At 46.0% G+C, this 21401-nt stretch overlaps 1 protein-coding gene and 1 long non-coding RNA gene across 4 annotated transcripts in view; both read right to left on the bottom strand.

The window, feature by feature from the left end:
- LOC147352923 (uncharacterized) overlaps positions 1-4342 on the bottom strand; it is a 42417-nt gene extending 38075 nt beyond the window's left edge. The window contains exon 1 of the long non-coding RNA XR_015145243.1: positions 4240-4342. This is a non-coding gene — a long non-coding RNA (uncharacterized LOC147352923). The remainder of the gene's footprint in view (positions 1-4239) is intronic.
- Positions 1-7359, bottom strand: part of ZNRF1 (zinc and ring finger 1) — an 87281-nt gene extending 79922 nt beyond the window's left edge. For all 3 annotated transcript variants that reach the window (XM_086349899.1, XM_086349900.1, XM_086349898.1), the window contains exon 1: positions 6429-7359. In XM_086349899.1, the coding sequence (XP_086206025.1) occupies positions 6429-6852 (424 nt within the window). In that variant the 5' untranslated portion in view covers positions 6853-7359. The remainder of the gene's footprint in view (positions 1-6428) is intronic.
- Positions 7360-21401: the final 14042 nt, after the last annotated feature.

Raw genomic sequence — 21401 nt, 5'->3', positions numbered from 1 at the left:
TAAGGCTTCCAGAAAACAGTGTTCAGTGACCAGAAAGAAAAGAGGCTCTAGGGATGACAAAGATACTGAAGGGCAAAGATAATTTCAAAAAAATGTTTTTCTTTTGCAATTTCCATTGAGAAGAGGACCGCTCGTGTTGGCACATATGAGGAATTTCTTCTTAGTAGGCTCTTGCCTGGAAACACAAAGAACAGATGACCTGCCCCAGCCCAGACAGAGGACTGAGGAAAGAAGGGAGAGTGTGAGCCAAGAGTAGGGAGGAGACCATCCCCGTAGCAGCCTCATGGACAAGCACATGAATCTGTCTGTGTGTTCAACAGAGGAACGAAGAAGAAGGTCAAATCTTCCACAGGCTGCAGTATTCAGACTCTCTCTCAGAGGAGTGAGGAAGCAAAAATTCTTAGAAAGAACAAAGTAATGCTAATCACCTTCACCATAAGTATATATGCCCAGCACCTAAGGATACTGGAAGCAATCAATCTCAGTTGAATAATCAATGTCTTAGTTCAACAGATCTACACATACAGTTTCATACTTTGTCAATTAAAAAATAAAATGAAAAAGGTGCTTTGTCCACATTAAAGTCTGGATTTATCCTAAGATCTTGACTTGTCTAGCTTCCCGGCTGGGGATAGAAGAAAGAGGATATAACTCAGGAAGCCCTCCTGCAGCACAGGCAGCTAACAGCAAACACACCTCAGGAGAAAAACCAGGGGAGGAGAAGCACGGAGGAGGGGACCCTGCCCCAACCACCTTCTGTTCAGAGCGTCGGGGGACTAGGGCAGACCAGCTCAGGCCTGCCTTCAGGAGAAAAACGCTTGGTACCGCATGAAAGAAAACGGCCAAAGAGTGAACAATGCTTTTCTGGGTGGATATACCCTCTGGGAGCAATAGAAGATAAGATCTGTGTGGATTCCACTTGGGAATCTAGTTTAGAGATGTTGAAAGGGATGAATGCATAAGAAAAGCATTTGGAGTTCTCTGGGGAGAGAAAAGTTAAATCCATGGTAGGGGTGCCTTTCATTTATAGAGGGTATTCTGACCATATTTTTAGGATCATTTGTGACAAATTCAGGTTCTACTGAACTCTGGGAGCTGCATTTGTTAACGAGGCTCTGGAGAATACTGGGCAGAGTCAAGTTTGCAAACCCTGTGAACCATTCACAGAAATCAGGAGAGCTCAGTGTTCGCATCTGCCTCCTTCTCACTACAGATTTGGGAGTGCACTATAAATTCTTACCATGCTTCCTCTAACTTTACAGGGCGCAGCCAACTCCTCCTTCCTCTTTACTCCCAGCAGAGCAAGGCTGTACTCTTGATTCCAGCAACTCCAGGGAGATCTCAAGGTAAACAGTCTCACCAGTCTATAAGTACCCCAGCTGCTGCTTTAAGATTCAACTTGGTTCTTTATCTGCTTCACACTTGAGGGTTGCTCTTCAGGTTATTCACTCACACCCACAACTCACCCCTCATCCATTCAACCTATCAAAATCAGGAGCCCAACTGTTGGTTTCAAGGATAAGCATGTGACCTTATGAGGAAATAAAGATTCAGAGGTGAAAACTGCCAGGTCTCATACTCAAGCCTACACCCACCGTCATCACTAGGAACCATCTGATTGAGACAGGCCATGACAAAGCTTGGAAAAGAGACAGACGAAAATTTGTAAGCATTCATTACAAGACTAGTAACAGGATTTAAGTTTTGGACTAACTTCGAGATTTTGGTACCACAACCTCAGTGACCCAGTCATTAAAAACACCCCCTACTTAAGGGTTAGTAAGAGCAAGACCAAGAGCCCATTTAAGTTACCACCACTTCCCTATGACATTTCCCCCAATTTTGAAACTGTCAAAATTGAAGTTTAGTTTTAAAATTGGGTTTGCTAAAATATAAGTGCCCAATAAACTTGGGTTGAATATCATATCTGTAAAATACAAAGCATGTTCCTTTTCCCAAAAGCAACTAGAGCTGCATTTCTGGTAAAGAGTGGCTTTGGCTCAGAGAGTATTCCTTGTGACCTGTTTGGGGGTGTGTGTCTGTTTAATGGCAAAATGTACACATCCCATACAGAGTGAAACCACTGTTTTTTTGCAACACCTTTCAAACCCCAATGAGGAAGAAGTAACTGTGACCTTCAAGAAATGATCTTCTCCTCAAGGGAACCCTACTTTTCTTTTATAGCAAACAAGCCCTCATGGTAACAGAGAACTAAAAACTCTTCTTTGTAAAAAGTCTTCCAAAAAAAAAACTAGTCTTCATTAAGGATAGAACTTTTGCAGGGCAAGGACTCATCCTGCTACTTGGAGGCCACGGAATGGTTTTCCTTCTCCAGAATCCATAGAAAGGACCATTACATCCAGCACACACCTAGAGTGAGGCACAAAGAGGCTTTCTGATGTACTTCAATGGGATTGGCAACTCTAATTAAGAATAGAGAAGATCAAATCACTTGAGAACCCCAGAGTGTCAGCAAAACAGAACCCATGAGATATCCTGCTAGCAGGTTCGAAGACTTACCAAAAGTCACCTTCTACTGGCCCCTTTGATGGCCTGGTGACAACAGAGAACAGTTCAGTTTCCTGAACATGCATGTATACACACACATGACTAAGATGGCGGAGGGAGATCTCAATGACCAGCCATTTCATACTCAGCCCAGGAAAACGGGCAACCTCTTCCTTCCAGCATGCTGGGTCTCTGTATTTTCCCCCCACATTTGGCAATCTGCATTCTGAATTAAACAGGACTATAAAAGGATGACCAGACCTCCAGAATACCACCCAGACAACCATTAGAGGAGTAAAAAGCCTTATAGCAAAACACATTTTAATGTGAAAAGAAGGAACTCAGACTCTATTAGGCGGCTCTTCTCAAATGGCATTTGTTATTACGGATGGCCCCTTCAATACAGGTCAGATTTCAGCAGAGAGCACTTGCTTTCATTCTGGACAAAGAGTTCACACAATTCTAAGTCTCTCTGCCCAGCAGATTCTGAGGAGGTGAAAGAAGGCAGAGAACTACAGAAGTGACCCCTGTAAGATAACTACTTCCCATTGTACGTTACTTGGCTTTCGTAAACACCCTCTCGTGAGACCACAACAGTGGCCTGGTAAGGTGGGCAGAGCAGGTATTATCTCCATTTTAACAGGTGGAGAAATGATTGACTTCAAGGTGAAATGACTCGCTTGCACAAGGTCACAAGTCAGGCAGTGAAGGAGCAGCCGAGCAGGAGAGGAGCCCAGCCCTCTGACAAGCAGGCCAGTGAGATTTCCACAAGGTTCCCCAGCTTCCTTGTGTTTCAGGATGAGAGGAAGCAGAGGGTAATGGCTAAGAGGTCAAATGGATTCCGACACTGGCAGGCCTGCACTGCAATCCCAGCTCTGCCTCCCATTAGCTGTCTGGCCTTGTGGGGGTTCCTAAACCTCCCTCTACACCTCAGTTTCCTCACCTGTAAAATGGGAATAAAACCATGTTACCTCCTACTGTTACAGTAATGAGTAATGATATGATGGACATACAGCATTCAATTCATTCACTCAACAAATATTTGTGCCTGGCACACGCAGTGTAGGAGTTAGAACAGTGATCAAGAGGCACAGTCTTGCTCCCGTGGAGTAAAAGTTCAGTTCAAGTAAACAGAAACAGTAAATGGATAAATAAAGCGTGTTAAGTGCTATTACGGTAACAGGTGAGTGCTGGGAGAGACTGACAGGAGGGAGGCGATTTTTAAGAGTGGTCCTTGAGGAGAAATTTAAGTTAAGCCTAAAGGGATCATAAAAGGTTATCCTTGTATGGAATGGAAGGAAAAGCCTTCCAGGCAAAGAGAACAGAGTGTGCAAGCTAGGGTCACAACCCTGGCGGAGGCAAATGTGACTGCCATGTATCCTCCCAGGATTTGGGGAACAACCTTTACAGGCTGTATCTGTATTTTAAAAATAACAAAGACAAGACTCAAAAGAGGTGAGGTGTCTCGTCCAAGGTCACAGCTCCTGGGACCCTAGCATTCTGCCCCTTGACACAGCATCAGTTCATTCCCTCTGAGGAAGCCTCGTGCTCACTGAACTCCCCTACTTACTCCACAGACAACTGTTTTCTGTGCCCATGAAGAGATCCAAAAGCACCTTGGAAACACAAACAACGACATCACAACAACTTCCAGACACCTCGTCAACCGTGCCCTGAAACCCTTACTCCTCTGCTCCTCAGACACAGGAGTGAGAACTGCTGGGACCTTACCCAAAGGCCCCAGGATGGAAACAAGTTCCTCGTCTTACAGCAAGCGAGCAGCGAACAAGAGAGGAAAGGGATGTCCTGGAAGGAAGGGCCTGTGGCCTGTTTCAGAAGGCGAGAGAGAACCACCACTGCAGAAGAACAGAAGCATCAAAGTTCCTCTCAAATGAGCTGCACAGGAAAAACTAATTATTTCACTTGACTAAAACAACAAATCCCTAAGGCAGTGGTTCTCAATCAAGCCCCAACCAAGAGCGCTCTGAAATTTGTGGGGGCGCTGAATGGGCAGAGCCAGGCATGTTCAATGCCTACAAAGGCCAGGATGGCCCTATGATGACCATGCTGCTACCCTAAATATTAACAGCAGCCCCCTACAACACACACTTCAATGTCAATCCCTCAAAGGATTAATATGCTTCAACTTTTCCTGTAGTCCCTGGTTCAGCAGCTCTTCCTAACCTCTAGCTGGAAAAAGAAAAAAAAAAAAAAAAATTAGGGTTTTACAGCTGAGGAGTCTGAATTTTAGAATCCAAATCCAAGCTCATAACTCTGGCATGGAACCTGGTGGCAGAATAAGGAAAAAGGACTTTCTGGTAAAAGAGAAAAGAAATTTGAGCGGAAAAAGGGAACTCCTACTCTAAGATTACATTCCTTCTACACACAAAATTCGACCTGTGACTTTTGAGAACTGTCTTATCGTGCTTTTCTGTTTAAACTCAGACACTAATGACAGTTCTCTTAAAGACTTAACTACAATCACCTCAAAAATACACCTGACCCTTTCTGGACCAAATTTTATAAGGAAGATTACTAAGTTCAAGACGTCTAAAGCTGATCAAATGATGTCTGAAAGTGCCAGAGGTAATCACACCCTCCATCTCTTCAGGGCAGAGTCCATGATATCTAGAAGTCTGTTCATGGATTAAAATTCCATCCTAGCAATTAAAAGCCACTTTCAAGGATTACCCTAAATTAGTCACTATTCCTCCCTAAAACTCATTTCACAATCAGTTTAAAGAATTGAAAAAAAAAATTAACATTATTTCCAGAAATAGAGATCCAAAGTGTCTCCCCTATTTCACAAGAGCAAGCAGTGATCCAACAGATAAATCCTCCATAGAGCAATCTTTCTTCTACACAGTATCTAAATTTTCTGAAGTCACCCAAAGGAGTCTGAATATGTTAACTTCTTTACTCCAACTCACCAATTAGTAAATAGCGGCCCCACACCCCTTCTGACCAATTTTCTGGAGGCCTAACCTGGTTTCTCAGGTTAGCTAAGCAGACAGACCTGTTTTCCTCCAGAAGCTCCTGCCAGTGTCTTTTCTGCCCTGCCAGAGTCTAGGAAATCCTCTTCCAGCTTTTTGCTGACCTGTCACCATAAGTTCACAAAATGAATTCATCCAGGTCCTTTGACTCCTCCTTTCCCCCTGACATGTGCCAACAGCGGGGCAAGAGAACTGCCATGACTTGGTCACAAAAAGATGCAGAATACCCAAGCACTTTAGCATGGAGGAGAAGAAAAAAGATGGAGGGATCCAAGAGTCGCTGAGCCAAGGCTGCTACTGCATGCAGCACGGGTAACCAGAGCCCCGGTCCCGCAAAGCCTCCCAGGGAGGCTCCCTGGCTGGGCCCTCCGACCAGCAGGCCACACCTGTCTATGGCAGCAGCCTGTCGGCCGCTCCATTTTAAACAATTCAGATTTCCAGCACAGCCGCAAAACTGGGCACCCACTTCTCCAGCAAGAGCAAGTGCCCTCATCCAAACCCCACTTGGCCCCAATCTTCTTTTCACATCCTTTGTCTGAGATGCTCGGTCAAATTGGATCCTTCTGTGTTACCGGTGCACCCAGCACAATGCAGCAGTAACAGAAACGAAGCACGGAGGCCGACTTGCGATCAGCCAGACTTCTCTGAGGACGGGGAGGCCAATGAATGAGACTTCAACAGGCATCCACAAGTGAACCAACGCCTCAAGTCCTCACACACCTGGCTCTCCTCGGCCTCTCAGAAAGCCTCTAGAGCGTGGGTATTCCATTCATCCCTTGGCTTCGGGAACCAAGGGCACGACAGCCAGCCCAGGTCGCGCACTCTACCTCCAGACCTTTTGCGTGCACGCGTGCGAAGGTGCGGGGTACCTCGGCGCGCCCTCCCTGGCACCCCACCCTCCGAGGCCTCCGGCGCCCGCGGACTCACCACTGTGCGAGCTGAACCACCGGGGTGCGATGTGCAGAGGTAGAGCATCCGCCAGCGAGGCTCGGGAGCCCAGGTACAGCATCCCGTCTCTATGGTGACCGCCACCCGTCTCCTGGTAACCATTGCCGTGGGCATAGGTGGAGTCGGACGCCGACCCTCCGCTGCCGGGCGCCCTCTCGGCGTCGCCAGCCCCCCGGGAGGCGGGGGTGTAGAGGCCAAAGGACACCCCGCCGGCCGAGCTGGGGTCCATGCCCATGCCCGCCACGGAGCTGACCGAGCGGCTGCGGAGCCCCATGGCCCCGCCACCCGCCCGGTAGTGCCCGAAGTGGGGCGCCCCTCCCGGCGGGGGCACGGCGCTGTCGTCGGTAGAGACCCCCGGGAAGGGGCCGCGCGAGCGGGCCGCCGTGCTCTGCTTGCCGCCCATGCTCGCCCGGGCCCCGGCGGGGCGGGAGCCTGCAGGCCGAGACCCTCCCCCTGTCCTCAGCGGCGGGGGCAGGGCTGGGCGGGCATACGGGGGAGGGGGGGGACAGAAAGGAGACCGGAGGGGAAGGGAAAAAGAAGGAAAAAGAGAGGACCCGGACGGGACCCAGACTACGGGCTGCAGGCGTCCTGAGCCCGGCGCATGTTTCCCCTCACGGTCCGGAGAGGCGCGGCGCGCGGGCTCGGCGCGCCCCAGGCCGCCCCCGGGCTCCCGAGGGCCGGGCGCCGCGGGGAGGAGGCCGCCCGCCCAGCAGCGGCCGCCGGAGGAGGAGGGCGGGGGCGCCGGCGCGTGCCGCCTCAGGACGCCGCGGCCGGGACGGCGGCCCGGACCCCCGAGGCCCGGGCGGGCTGCGGCGCCGGCGGCCCGCGGATCTCGCGAAGCCGCGCTCGCGTCGCGCTCTCGGCCCTGCCGCGCGGGCCCCGCCGGCCGCGCCGCTCGCTCCCGGGCTGCGCTCGCCGGCGCTCCTCGCCGCCGCGGAGACAATGGAGGGCGACAGCGCGCAGGCGCGACGGCACCCCCGCCCCCCGCCCCCCGCGTTAACCCCTTCGCGGCCCGCGCGGCGCCGGGCGGGGACACGGGGCGGGGACGCCTCGCCCGCCCTGCACGCCCCGCCCCGCCCCGCCCCGCCCCGCCCGGCCCGGTCCGACGGCCTCGGGGCAGGAGTGGCCCGAGCCGTTGGGGCTCAGGACCAGAGGCGACGCGGCACCTTTAAGCCCCCGAGAGCAGCTGGTCATTCAGGGGGAATCCCCCCGTGGGCAGAGGGGCGGCGGTGGTCCGAGGGGTGGGAAGGAAACCCGAAGAAGAAGAGAAAGGACTCCAGACGCGTACCTAGCCCCGAGGGTCACTGGTCAGGCTCCCCTCCCGGCACGAATTTGCCCCCGCAGCACCCTCTGGTGGACTTGCTGTCCGTTCTACCTGAGGTTCAACGTCCTGGAATCCCCAACACCAGGAGGCTTAGCGTTTTGGGACTCGACAGTTTTTCCGGGATTAAACAGGGGTGGGGGAGTGGGGGGGTTGCTTGTGATTTCAGATTTTGCTGCCAATAGATCAGAACTTCCTATTTGGGACTCAAGCAAATGGGTAGATCCTTAGATAAAATTCGATTCTGAAAATCATCAGGTGTACGATAAAAAAAAAATAACAGACATGGAAATCTAATAATGCAGCTAGAACTAGTGATTTTAGAAACTCCCTGGTTCAAGGAAGGACTCCTGTTTTGTTTACCAAGTATCCAGGTATGCATCGCAGGGACTGGGACACAGCAGGTACCCAATATTTGGTCACGGAGCCTGCGTTTTGCAGTGTCTCCCTCACATATTCACATTCATTCACTCATTCATTCTTTTGTTCATTCATTTGTTCAACAGCTATTTTTTTAAGTGCTGAGTGCTGGCTAGGACTGTCACTCAGTCCCTGGTCTAACTGACTTCCTTGTTCTAAATGTCAGATACTTCCAAATCAAGGAGCCAAAACAGGGTGCAAAGAAATATTAAAACTGAAAAAAGAAAGGTTGATCTGTCATAGGTATTGATTGTCCCAGTGTGACCAGCTTGGAAAGAATAGGAGGCCTTTGCAAGCACCAAAAAGCCTTGTAAAAGGAAGTTGAGATTTCTGTATGAGAAATGATGAAGGAAAAAACAGAATGTTTTAATACCCAAAACGTTATCTGTAAGTTTCCAAATGGGGAATTTGTATACAGCTAAGATCCAAATGAGTGATTTGAAGAAAAACAAGAAAGGTTAAATTTAACCCAATTTCCTCCCTGAAGAAAGAAGAGGGGTAGTTCAGTACTGTGCAGAAAAGAGGATACCCTCAACAGATATCTACCGAGGAGATAAATATATAATCTATAAGTATTGTAACCATCTAACTAGCTTTTGATTTACCTATTCATTCAACACTTTTTTTTTTTTTTAATGTTGAACAAAATATGAACCTTTTTTTTTTTTTTTTTTTTGCTGCACTGGGAGGCTTGTGAAATCTTAGTTCCTTGACCAGGAATCCAACCTGGTCCCCCAACGGTGAAAGTACAGAGTCCTAACCACTGGACAGCCGGGGAATTCCCAAAGTATGAATTTCTAATAAGTGCCAGGTATCGCACTAGGTTCTGGGATATGATAGTGAGCAAGACAAATGGAGTCTTGTTTTCACAGGGCTTCAGAAGAAACACTAACCTAAATGTTCATCAACTGGTGGATGGGTAAAGCAAATGTGATATATTCATACAATGGACAGTCATTAAAAGAACGAAGTGCTGATACATGCTACCACATGAATGAATCTTGAAAACACTAAGTAAAAGTAGTATAAAATGTCCAGAATAGGCAAATTTATTGACAGAAAGAAAGGTAGGGGGGTGGGGGAAGGAAGGGAGGGGAGAATGGAGAATGACTGCTACTGGGTTTATTTTTGGAGTGATGAAAATGTTCTGGAATTAGATAATGGTGATGGTTGTACAACCTTGTCCATATACAAAAAAAAAAAAAAGCACTGAATTATACACTTAAAAGGGTAAATTTGATGATATGTGAATTACAGTACAATAACACACACACATATATATGAGGTATCAACGCAGGCAGTGACACTCCAGTGTGGTAGATAAGCCTAGCGCAGTGCCTGGCAAGTAAGCAACACTCAATATATGTTTATGAAATGAATGAATGAGTAATTGCTGTGAGAATTCAAGACCGTGTGCTGATGGAAGGAGACAGGCACATAGTGATTCTAAGCCAAGACCTAAAAGATGAGTTGGAGATTAGCCAGGGAAAGCAGGGTGGGGGTGGGGAATTAGCTGTGTTTCAGGAAGAGAAGAATGTTCCAAGCAAAAGGAATGGCATGTTCAAAGGAACTGAAAGATGCAGTAGAGCTGCAAAGAGAGGAAGTGGGAACCAGAGATGAAGCTGGTCCTCAGAGCTGACGAAAGGGTCCAGGGTAGCCATGAACTGTATCTTGAGGGGATGAGGAGCTCTGGAAAGATTTATCAACATCATTATTGTTAAAAATAGTAACGATGAATAAGGCCAAATGATTAATGAGCCCTGAAGATGCTGCTGCTGCTGTTTAGTCCCTAAGTCATGTCCGACTCTTTGCAACCCCACAGACTGTAGCCCGCCAGGCTCCTTTGTCCATGGGATATTCCAGGCAAGAATACTGGAGTAGGTTGCCATTTCCTTCTCCAGGAGGTCTTCCTGACCCAGGGATTGAACCCAGGTCTCCTGCATTGGCAGGCAGATTCTTTACTGGTAGGGGAAGCCCCAAGCACTGAAGATAACAACTTGAAAAGTTAAGAAACTTATCCTCCGTAAAGTTGTCTGTATTTTTCTTAGCTTACATATTCATAAAGATAAGAATGGAAGACCGGATGGAAACATGAAACAACATAATGTAATCCTCTGGTGGGTGGGAAGTAGGAACTGGAAAGCTGGGGTGATGGATGGGAAATGTTTCAATTCATTATATCCTTTTTTGTATTGTAGTGTTGGAACAGAGAGCCTAGATAGAGAGAGAGGGGGGCATATGGAAAGTGTAAACTGCTGGAAGAAGCAAAGCTCGACTTCTGAGCTTTACAGTGAACATGCTCATTAAGGCCTCTTTGGATGACAATTTCATTTTTTCTCTATGCTTCCCAATGGGGTGAAAAAGATTAGATCTGCCTAATAACTATTTCTTTTTGTATATTAATAATTTGCCCTTGAGGAATATATTCCAGTCTACTGGTTGTCCTGTCTGTCTCACATCTGGCACCACTGAATGGCTGAGAGTTTAATCTGCAACGGTGAAGCCCCTGCTTTCTGCAGTGTGATGACACTGAGCTTAAGTAGCCTGTGGGACCTTGAATGGCAGTCTTTCTCAGGCAATGCCCTTGTTATCTCCTTGCGCAGTTCTTCAGATGACAAATTTCCCCCTGAAATAAAAATATTAAGATATAGACCTAGGAAAGTTCTTCATTCAGTAGCTTGATTCTGTCCTTTACATCTTAGAGAGAGTGACTCATGCCATAGCAACAGGCATCCACTGAAACCTGCAGCCTCAGATTAGCTTCATTTTGTCATTTGTTGCATCAAGAATCCAGTGTGTGTTTTGCTCCAAGTCTGTCCTGTGGGTTCTTGGTTTAAAGTTAACACATCTGGGGAGAGGTGGCAAGTCATTCTGGACACACTCGATGCAAGGATATCATATGCAAAAATGGCTCCAGCTAGATGAGAACCCTCTATTTTAATTTTTATCTTCACGCTCTCACTGACCACGGAAGAACTGTTTCCTGGTTCTCTGCCAGCTGTGAACCAGGATTAATAAATCACTGACCCACCTACCGGAATAGTCAGGAGAAAGAGCTGACAAAATCAGCATTGCCTGTAATCAATATTTTATAATAACTATAAATGGAGTATAATCTTTAAAAATTGTGAATCACTATGCTGTACACCTAAAACTTTTATAATGTTGTAAATCAACTGTATCTCAATTTTTTTTTTTTTACAAATCAGCATTGCCAAAGCCATTTGCCTTTGCAATGTGAGTATGTGACAGTGATGCAAAACCCCAGTTTGGAACATCACCTGGAAGAATGTAAGTCTTGGACCTGAAGGGTTCAGAAAATGAAGGAAAAGGCTTGTTAGGGCCTATTCCTGGGAAGTAGCCAGGCTGGGAATGACCTCCCATGGCTTCTGCTGCTGCTGCTGCTGCTGCTAAGTTGCTTCAGTCGTGTCCAACTCTGTGCAACCCCATAGATGGCAGCCCACCAGGCTCTGCCATCCCTGGGATTCTCCAGGCAAGAACACTGGAGTGGATTGCCATTTCCTTCTCCAATGCATGAAAGTGAAAACTGAAAGTGAAGTCATTCAGTTGTGTCCAACTCTTCTCGACCCCATGGACTGCAGCTTCTAGGAGTTGACAACTATTTCCAAGTAAGAAATGTCCTCTCAGCCCTCTCATAGCTCTTGGTTTTGTTTGTTTGTTTATTTGTTATTGGCATTGTTTGTTTTATTTTGTTGGGGTTTTTTTTTGGCCACACCCTGCAGCATGCAGGATCTTAGTTCCCCAACCAGGGATGAAACCCACATTCCTTGCAGTGGAAGCCTGGAGACCTAACCACTGGACTGCCAGTTAAGTCCCCTCTCATAGCTCTTTGGAGAAGGCAATGGCAACCCACCAGAGAAGGCAGTGGCAGCCCACTCCAGTACTCTTGCCTGGAAAATCCCATGGGTGGAGGAGCCTGGTGGGCTGCAGTCCATGGGGTCCCTAAGAGTCGGACACGACTGAGCCACTTCACGTTCTCTTCTCACTTTCATGCATTGGAGAAGGAAATGGCAACCCACTCCAGTGTTCTTGCCTGGAGAATCCCAGGGATGGCAGAGTCTGGTGGGCTGCCATCTATGGGGTCATACAGAGTCGGACACGACTGAAGCGACTTAGCAGCAGCAGCATAGCTCTTTAGTTTTTGAATCATTTTACTTGAAAAGAGAAAACATAAAGAGAGAAAACCAGGCTAATGATCAACCAAATGTATGTAGCAAAGAGCCAGAGCATGTGGGCACATCCACAAATATTTGTTGATTGATGAAGAGAGGAAAATTACTGGTAGACTTCAGGGAAGGGTTCCAAGCTTCCCAGATATAGAGAGACTCAAGGGGTCAGCTAACTCCACATTCTGCAGAAGAGGAAGCAGGGGACCGGAAAGATAAAGGATTGTGCTCAAATTTGCAAGGCGAGTTGCTGATAAGAGCCAGCCAGAGTCCTGGATTTCAGGGTTGGCTACATCATACCCTGCCTTCCTGTGGCGTGGCTAGCAAGTGACTTTCTGAAAAGACATTGTTTGGTGATAAGAGCCCTGCAGCCTGGTCAGCAAGTTGGAATGTGCCTGACAAGGGACCCCCAGTGCTCTTCGGTCTCTAACACAGACCGGACCTTCAAATGCAGATCTCGGGGGAGCACAGTAGTGAAGAAGCAAGCAGAGAGCTCTGAACTTCTCTCCAGAGTCCCGACTCTTTCCTGGTGACACCATGGGTGGAAGGTGGAAAGAAGGCTTGAGGAGGTAGCTAGAAAGGGGCTCATGGTCCCTCTCTAAAAATTCTCCCTGGTCTTTTTCACGTTCAGGAAAGAAAACATTGGGAAAACAGAGAGCACCGAGGACTTGAAACCCAAAGTACTTTCTGTACCTAATACCTATGACAAGCAGATTTTGAGAACTAGACAAAAATAAACTAAAGAGGTGGGAGTTGGGGAAGGTTTCAGAAATGCTTGGGCAGGGGCAGTCTTACTGGTTTTAGTGGGAAAGGAATTACCAAGTTACATGTCGACAGACAGACAGAGAGGCTCGGAATCACTTTTTCTATCCAAAATAAAACTTCAAAGTCTAAACAGGGCCCTTCCTAACGAGCCCTTTTCAGCTTTTCTACCTGTACTTTTTGTTACACCCTGCCATCTTCCCTAAGTTATAGCTATACCAGACTATTTGCTAATCACTTGTTCAGTGGACATCTACTTCTGCTTCATTGACTATGCTAAAGCTTTTGACTCTGTGGATCACAACAAACTGTTGAAAATTCTAAAAGAGGTGGGAATACCAGACCACCTTAGCAGCCTCCTGAGAAATCTGTATGCAGATCAAGAAAAAACAGTTAGAACCAGACAGGGAACAACAGACTAGTTCCAAATTGGGAAAGGATTACATCAAAGCTGTATATTGTCACCCTGCTTACTTAACTTGTATGCCCAGTACATCATGTGAAATGCCCGGCTGGATGAAGCACAAGCTGGAATCAAGATTGCTAGGAGAAATATCAGTAAGATGACACCACCCTTATGGCAGAAAGCGAAGAGGAACTAAAGAGCTTCTTGATGAAAGTGAAAGAGGAGAGTGATAAAGCTAGCTTAAAACTCAACATTCAAAAAACAAAGATCATGGCATCAATTCATGGCAAAGAGAAGTGGAAAAAATGGAAGCAGTGACAGATTTTATTTTCTTGGGCTTCAAAATCACAGCAGATGGTGACTGCAGCCATGAAATTAAAAGACACATGCTCCTTGGAAGAGAAGCTATGACAAACCTAGAAAGTATATTAAAAATTAGAGACATAACTGCCAAAAAGGTCTGTATAGTCAAACCTTTGGTTTTCCAGCAGTCATGTTATGGGTGTGAAAGTTGGACCAGAAAGAAGGCTGAGCACGGAAGAATTGATGCTTTTGAACTGTGGTGTTGGAGAAAACTCTTGAGAGTCCCTTGGACAGTAAGGAGATCAAGCCAGTCAATCCTAAAGGAAATCAACCCTGAATATTCATTGGAAGTATTGATGCTGAAACTAAGGCTTCAATACTTTGGCTACCTGATGGGAAGAGCCAACCAATTAGAAAAGACACTGATGCTGGGAAAGATTGAAGGCAGGAGGAGAAAGGGACAACAAAGGGTTAGATGGTTGTGTATCAGGAGGGAAAGGGACAGGGCAGAACTTCTGAAAGGATGACGTAGCCTAAGGACACAACATAAACCCATTAGAATCAAATGGGACCAAGATGGCAGACAAGACTAGACCTTAATCCTGAATCAGCAAGTGAAATGACACACCCAGAGGTGCCATGACAGTTCCATGGTACTGTCTAAAGACCAAAGAGTCGGCAGTGGCCCAAATCCTGGAAATCTCCATTTCAGTCAGTTTAGTCGCTCAGTCATGTCCAACTCTTTGAAACCCCATGGACCATGCCAGGCTTCCCTGTCCATCACCAACTCCCAGAGCCTACTCAAAATCATGTCCATTGTGTCAGTGATGCTACCCAACCATCTCATCCTCTGTCTTCTCCTCCCGCCTTCAATATTTCCCAGCATCAGGGTCTTTTCAAATGAGTCAGTTCATCAGGTGGCCAAAGTATTGGAGTTTCAGCTTCAGCATCAGTCCTTCCAAAGAATATTCAGGACTGATTTCCTTTAGGATGGACTGGTTGGATCTCCTTGCAGTCCAAGGGACTCTCAAGAGTTTTCTCTAACACCACAGTTCAAAAGCATCAATTCTTTGGCGCTCAGCTTTCTCTATAGTCCAGCTGTCACATCCTACGTGACTACTTGAAAAACCATAGCTCTGACTAGATGACCTTTGTTGGTAAAGTAATGTCTCTGCTTTGTAATATGCTATCTAGGTAGATCATAGCTTTTCTTCCAAGGAGCAAGCGTCTTTTAATTTCATGGCTGCAGTCATCATCTGCAGTGATTTTGGAGCCCCCCAAAATAAAGTCTGTCATTGTTTCCATTGTCTCCCCATCTATTTGCCATGAAGTGCTGGGACCAGATGCCATGATCTTTGTTTTCTGAATGTTGAGTTTTAAGCCAGCTTTTTCACTCTCCTCTTTCACTTTCATCAAGAGGCTTTTCTTCACTTTCTGCCATAAGGGTGGTGTCATCTGCTGGTAGTTTGAACATTCTTTGGTATTGCCTTTCTTTGGAAATCTCCACCCCTTCCCCAAAATAGTTGGAATAATCCTCTCACTATTTAGCATATGAAATTACCCAGCCTATAAAAACTAGCCACACCAAATTTCATGGCCGCATTCACCCTCTGCAATGGCCCACATTCTGTCTGTGGAGTGTGCTTCTCTCTGTATCTGAATAAATCCACTTCTTACCTATCACTTTGTCACTCACTGAATTCTTTCTGTGATGAGACATAACAACTTGAGCTTCATTAGATCCTGAAACCAGGACCAGGTACTGTGGGTTTTGGTTGGGTTTGAGTCCCAGCCACATGGGTTTAAGTCTCAAACTGGGTTTGGGCTGGGTTCAAGTCCCAGCCATGTGGGTTTGAGTACCAATCTGAGGTAAACGGTTTCAGCTGGTAACCCAGATGGGCCAGTGATAAGGTAAGAAAAGATTTAGAGTTAGGTCTTGGTCCGAAGAGGTCCCTGGGACACTGTGAGCCAGGTATACTGAGGAAAACGCTTTGCTGTTGTCTGCTTATTTGTGACTGGCAGGTCAATCCTGTATGCTTATACATGTCCAACAGCAGGTCCAAGACAGAATTGCTTTCTTTGACTCTGAGGTTTTTCTCCTACATTTTTTTCTTTTTGCTGATTTCTGCTCTGTTTTTTCTGTTAACCCCAGAAGATTGCTTTTATTCCTTCCCTCTAACCCTTACAAGTGTTGACCCTTTATTCCCAACTTATAAACAACCTCCAGCTCATCGTCAACACCTTTGGGCAAGTCTTCGTGCCGTTGCTTTGTGACAACTTCTGGGCACTAACAACCGGTTGGGAGACTCCCTTGGAAGGGATAGCATCTAAAATCCTAAGTGCAAATCTTGACCAAATTGTGTGGTGGATTCTGACTTAAGGGTAAAATTTTGAATAGAACAGGAGTTAGAGACATCATCTCTGGTTTGGGTCTGAAATGGGTCTGGAGGCATTAGTCCCAACCAATACCCGCCTGGGTCTTATCCTCCAGGATTGGGAAATATTTGGACAACTGGGATTAAAACCAAAGAAACTTGTTAGGCTTTGTAATCACGATTGGCCACAATATGAGCTAGGAAGCCAAGAAAATTGGCCACTAAGTGAGTCCCAGTGTTATGATACTATATTGCAGCTAGATTTATACTGTAGAAGGAAATTTAAATGGAGTGAACTTCTATATGTTCAAATCTTCATGGCCTTGTATTTAGACAATGAGATCCCACAAAGGACTTAAGGTGTGAGTAGCTCAGAGGGATAATTCCAGTAAGGACACAAAAGACATTTTCACTGATCCACCCTATGGGGCCATCCAAAGGTTAAATCCTCTGCAAGGAGGAGCCAGAGCTGCTCCTGGCCTCCTGGGAGGAACCACTGACTCAGGGGAAGACACATCTAGGGATGAAAAGAGGCCCCACTCATATTCAGGAACCCCTTCTTTGTACCTTGAGTTACCCAAGGGGCCCATCCTTAGCTCGGCTAGCACAGTCAATGATACAGGTTACCAACCAACTGCCCCTACAGTTTTGCCTCTGAGAGAAGTTCCTGATGGAAACTGAGGAACAATGAGAGTCTCTGTACCTTTCTCAAAGTCTGATCTAAGTTTGACAGAGAACAAGTCCAGAAGTTTTTCCTGAGGATCCTTAAGGTTTTACAAAACAATTTACCTGACTAGTGAGATCTTTTAATCTCATCTGGGAGGGCTTACAGATTTTACTATCCCATTGCTGCATCAAGAAAAAGCAGTGTGTAATACTGGCACCCTGAGGCACGCAGTGCACCTGGGGGGAATGAAGCTGTCCCTGAGGCAAACCGGCAATGGAATCACCAGCTGAACTCTACTGATAGAGATGGTATGAAGGGAAAAAAAGAGGAGAGTGAAAAAGTTGGCTTAAAACTCAACATTCAGAAAACGAAGATCATGGCATCTGGTCCCATCACTTCATGGGAAATAGATGGGGAAACAGTGGAAACAGTGTCAGACTTTATTTTTCTGGGCTCCAAAGTCACTGCAGATGGTAACTGCAGCCATGAAATTAAAAGACGCTTACTCCTTGGAAGGAAAGTTATGACCAACCTAGATAGCATAGTCAAAAGCAGAGACATTACTTTGCCAACAAAGGTTCATTTAATCAAGGCTATGGTTTTTCCTGTGGTCATGTATGGATGTGAGAGTTGGACTGTTAAGAAAGCTGAGCGCTGAAGAATTGATGCTTTTGAACTGTGGTGTTGGAGAAGACTCTTGAGAGTCCCTTGGACTGCAAGGAGAGCTAACCAGTCCATTCTGAAGGAGATCAGCCCTGGGATTTCTTTGGAAGGAATGCTGCTAAAGCTGAAACTCCAGTACTTTGGCCATCTCATGCAAGGAGTTGACTCATTGGAAGACTCTGATGCTGGGAGGGATTGGGGGGCAGAAGGAGAAGGGGACGACAGAGGATGAGATGGCTGGATGGCATCACTGACTCGATGGACGTCAGTCTGACTGAACTCCGGGAGTTGGTGATGGACAGGGAGGCCTGGCGTGCTGCGATTCATGGGGTCGCAAAGAGTCGGACATGACTAAGCGACTGAACTGAACTGAACTGAACTGATGAAGGAAATTACAGTAAAACCTGTTAATTATGAAAAGGTGAAAGAGCTCCAACAGGGACAGGATGAAAATCCTGCAGTCTTCCAAAGGAGATTAGTGGAGGCTTTTAGGCAGTATGGGGCTTCCCTAGTAGCTCAGATGGTAAAGAATCCACCTGCAATGCAGGAGATCCGGGTTTGATCTTCCTGGGTCAGGAAGATCCCCTGGAGAAGGAAATGGCAACCCACTCCAGTACTCTTCCCTGGAGAATTCTATGGATGGAGAAGCCTGGTGGGCTATAGTCCATGGGATCTCAAAGAGTCGCACACGACTGTGTGACTAACTTTCACTTTCTTTTCACTTTTAACAAGTACACAAATGTAGATTCCTCCTGTCCCCTGAGGGACAGGCCCTCTTGGCTACACATTTCATAGTCCAGTCTGCCCCAGACATAGGCACAAAATTCAGAGAGCAACTGCTGGCCCTCAGACTCCAGTGAACGATTTGCTCCAATTGGCTTATTCAGTTTTCAACAATAGTGATATGGCCAAAAAGGCTGAACACACCCAGAGAAATATGCAAGAGACCCAAATGATTGCAATGGCTTTGTCTGCTCAGAGACAACCAATCAGGAGGCTGCCCTTTCTGGGCCAATCTGGTTCTGGCAGACCACAAGGCCCATGGGTACCCGTACAAGGCCAGTGTACCCTGTGTGGACAAAAGGCACTGGAGGAAGGCCTGTGGTCAAGGTGTCCTTTGTAAACAGCCAGGGCGTTGGCAGAGGGAATTCCACAGATGCCAGGAAGTGACAGGGCCCCTCAGCCATTGATGGTTTTGCAATCAGAAGACCCAATGGGGCCCAAGGCCAAAAGTGGCTCTGCCTAGAGACACTGTTTACATAACCAATGTCCAGCCTCGGGTGATCATTGATGTGGCTGGCCGCTTGGTAGAATTTCTTATAGACACTTGTGCAACCTTCTCAGTCTTAACCCAAAGGATTGGAAACCTTAGCAATCATAAGGAATATGTAATGGGGTTGTTAGAGAAGAAACAGGGGCACACTTTCCTAGAACTCATTTTGGGAAATGCTAATGGCCAGTTGTTCTTACATTTGTTTCTGTTTGTGCCTGATTGCCCCATCCCTTTAATGGGAAGAGATTTATTAACTAAGTTAGGGGCCACTCTGTTTCTGGAGGGGCAAAGGGACCACCCTCATCGCCAAATGATTTTAACAAAAAACAGAAAGGGACAGATTGAATCTGAAGTTGAGATAGAAGCCTTAATAGGCCCTGGAATGCAGAATATCGAGGTTCCAGATCTGGCCAAAGAGTCCAGCCAGTGGTTACTACACAAGATCCTCAAGAAATGTCTGTTCACTGGAGAGGACATCAGTCTCAGATTCCCTGAAATTGGAAAAGGAAATCACCGAGCTGTCCAAGAAGCAAACAAAGCAGCTTATATACCAACAGATAAAAACACAGGCAGTTTTAAAAGTCCTAGGCTTGACAGAGGAAATGCCACAGCCTTGCTAAGCCAAGGGAGAAAAGTGAAAGTGAAGTTGCTCGGTCGTGCCTGACTCTTTCGACTCCATGGACTGTAGCCCACTAGGCTCCTCTATCCAGGCAAGAGTACTAGAATGGGTTGCCATTTCCTTCTCCAGGGTATCTTCCCAACCCAGGGATAGAACCTGGGTCTCCTCCATTGCAGGTAGACGCTTCACTGTCTGAGCACCAAGGAAGAAAACTGGGCTAAAAATAGGGGGTTAATAAGTCTAAAGGGATGGTATATGTTAGGTGAAAAGATGATGATTTCACAAGCTCACCAATGGAAAGTAATCAAGGCTTTATATGAAACTACCTGCTATGGATGTAATGAAGCTCTTTGGAAAGCTCTTTAGAATTTACTATAAAGATTGTTTGTGGGTAAAGGAATGAAAATGGTGGTGGCCTAGATTACCAAATCATGTGACACTTGTTTACAAAATAATCCCAGAACAATGCCACACCCTCCTCCATTATTTAGACCCATTCAACACCAAGAAAACCTGGAAAACTGGCAAACTGATTTTACTCAGATGCGCAAGTCCAGAGGATGCAAATATTTATTGGTAAAGGTAGACACATTCTTTGGATGGGTAGAGACTTTTCCCACATGGACAGAAAAGGAGTAACAAAGAACTTAATTAAGAAGATAATCCCATCTTTAAAATTACATCACTATATACAAAATGATATTGAACCTCTCCTGGATTTAGGAGTTATTTTGGAAAAATTGTTTGGGTTCTCAAGATCTCGGCTGAAATTCTGGAACAGGTACTATGAGGTCTCTGTGTTTGTGTGTTCATATGTGCCCATATGTGTTATAGATGTGTGATATTTCCAAAAATTCGTAAACGAGCTTGACTTAAAGAAATTAAATACTCATATAAATACTCAAAAATACAAAATAATCTGGCCAGAATGAGTTTCAGGCTAATGTTATCTGAAAAATATTCAAGACAAAACTGATATCTGGTATTGAAAGTGGTTTAAGCATTTTGGTGTGATGAATATAGGCAAAGAGTTACACATGATCATGATTTTCTAAGATTGGATTCAATTTAGTTGGGTAAATGGATTTTGTTAGGAATAGGCTAAGACAAGACTGGATTTGGTTTTTTTCTCTGAAGTATTCTTCAAATGCTACTTTTGACAAACAAATTGAGATGAGTTTCTTAGCCTGTAAGTGATTTATATTTGCTTTTGAGATCTTTAGGGAAAAAATCTTTAGGTTAGGGGTAAGTACTCACAGAAAACTAGTCAATCTAATCACACTAGGACCATAGCCTTGTCTAACTCAATGAAACTAAGCCATGCCCATGGGGCAACCCAAGATGGGAGAGTCATGGTAGAGAGATCTGACAGAATGTGGTTCACTGGAGAAGAGAATGGCAAACCACTTCAGTATTCTTGCCTTGAGAACCCCATGAACAGTATGAAAAGGCAAAATGATAGGATACTGAAAGAGAAACTCCCCAGGTCAGTAGGTGCCCAACTCCAGAAAGAATGAAGGGATGGAGCCAAAGCAAAAACAATACCCAGCTGTGGATGTGACTGCTGATAGAACCAAGGTCCGATGCTATAAAGAACAATATTGCATAGGAACCTGGAATGTCAGGTCCATGAATCAAGGCAAATTGGAAGTGGTCAAACAAGAGATGGCAAGAGTGAATGTCGACATTCTAGGAATCAGCAAACTGAAATGGGCTAGAATGGGTGAACTTAACTTAGATGACCATTATATCTACTACTGCGGGCAGGAATCCCTCAGAAGAAATGGAGTAGCCATCATGGTCAACAAAAGAGTCCAAAATGCAGTACTTGGATGCAATCTCAAAAACGACAGAATGATCTCTGTTTGTTTCCAAGGCAAACCATTCAATATCACAGTAATCCAAGTCTATGCCTCAACCAGTAACACTGAAGAAGCTGAAGGTGAATGGTTCTAT

This window comes from Bos grunniens, chromosome 18 (genome assembly GCF_055505025.1).
Source record: "Bos grunniens cultivar Pamir isolate PY7600 chromosome 18, Bosgru_T2T1.0, whole genome shotgun sequence".
Classification (NCBI taxonomy): Eukaryota; Metazoa; Chordata; class Mammalia; order Artiodactyla; family Bovidae; genus Bos; species Bos grunniens.
Note: the sequence above shows the minus strand (reverse complement) of the source record. Positions and strands in the feature narration are given on the sequence as shown.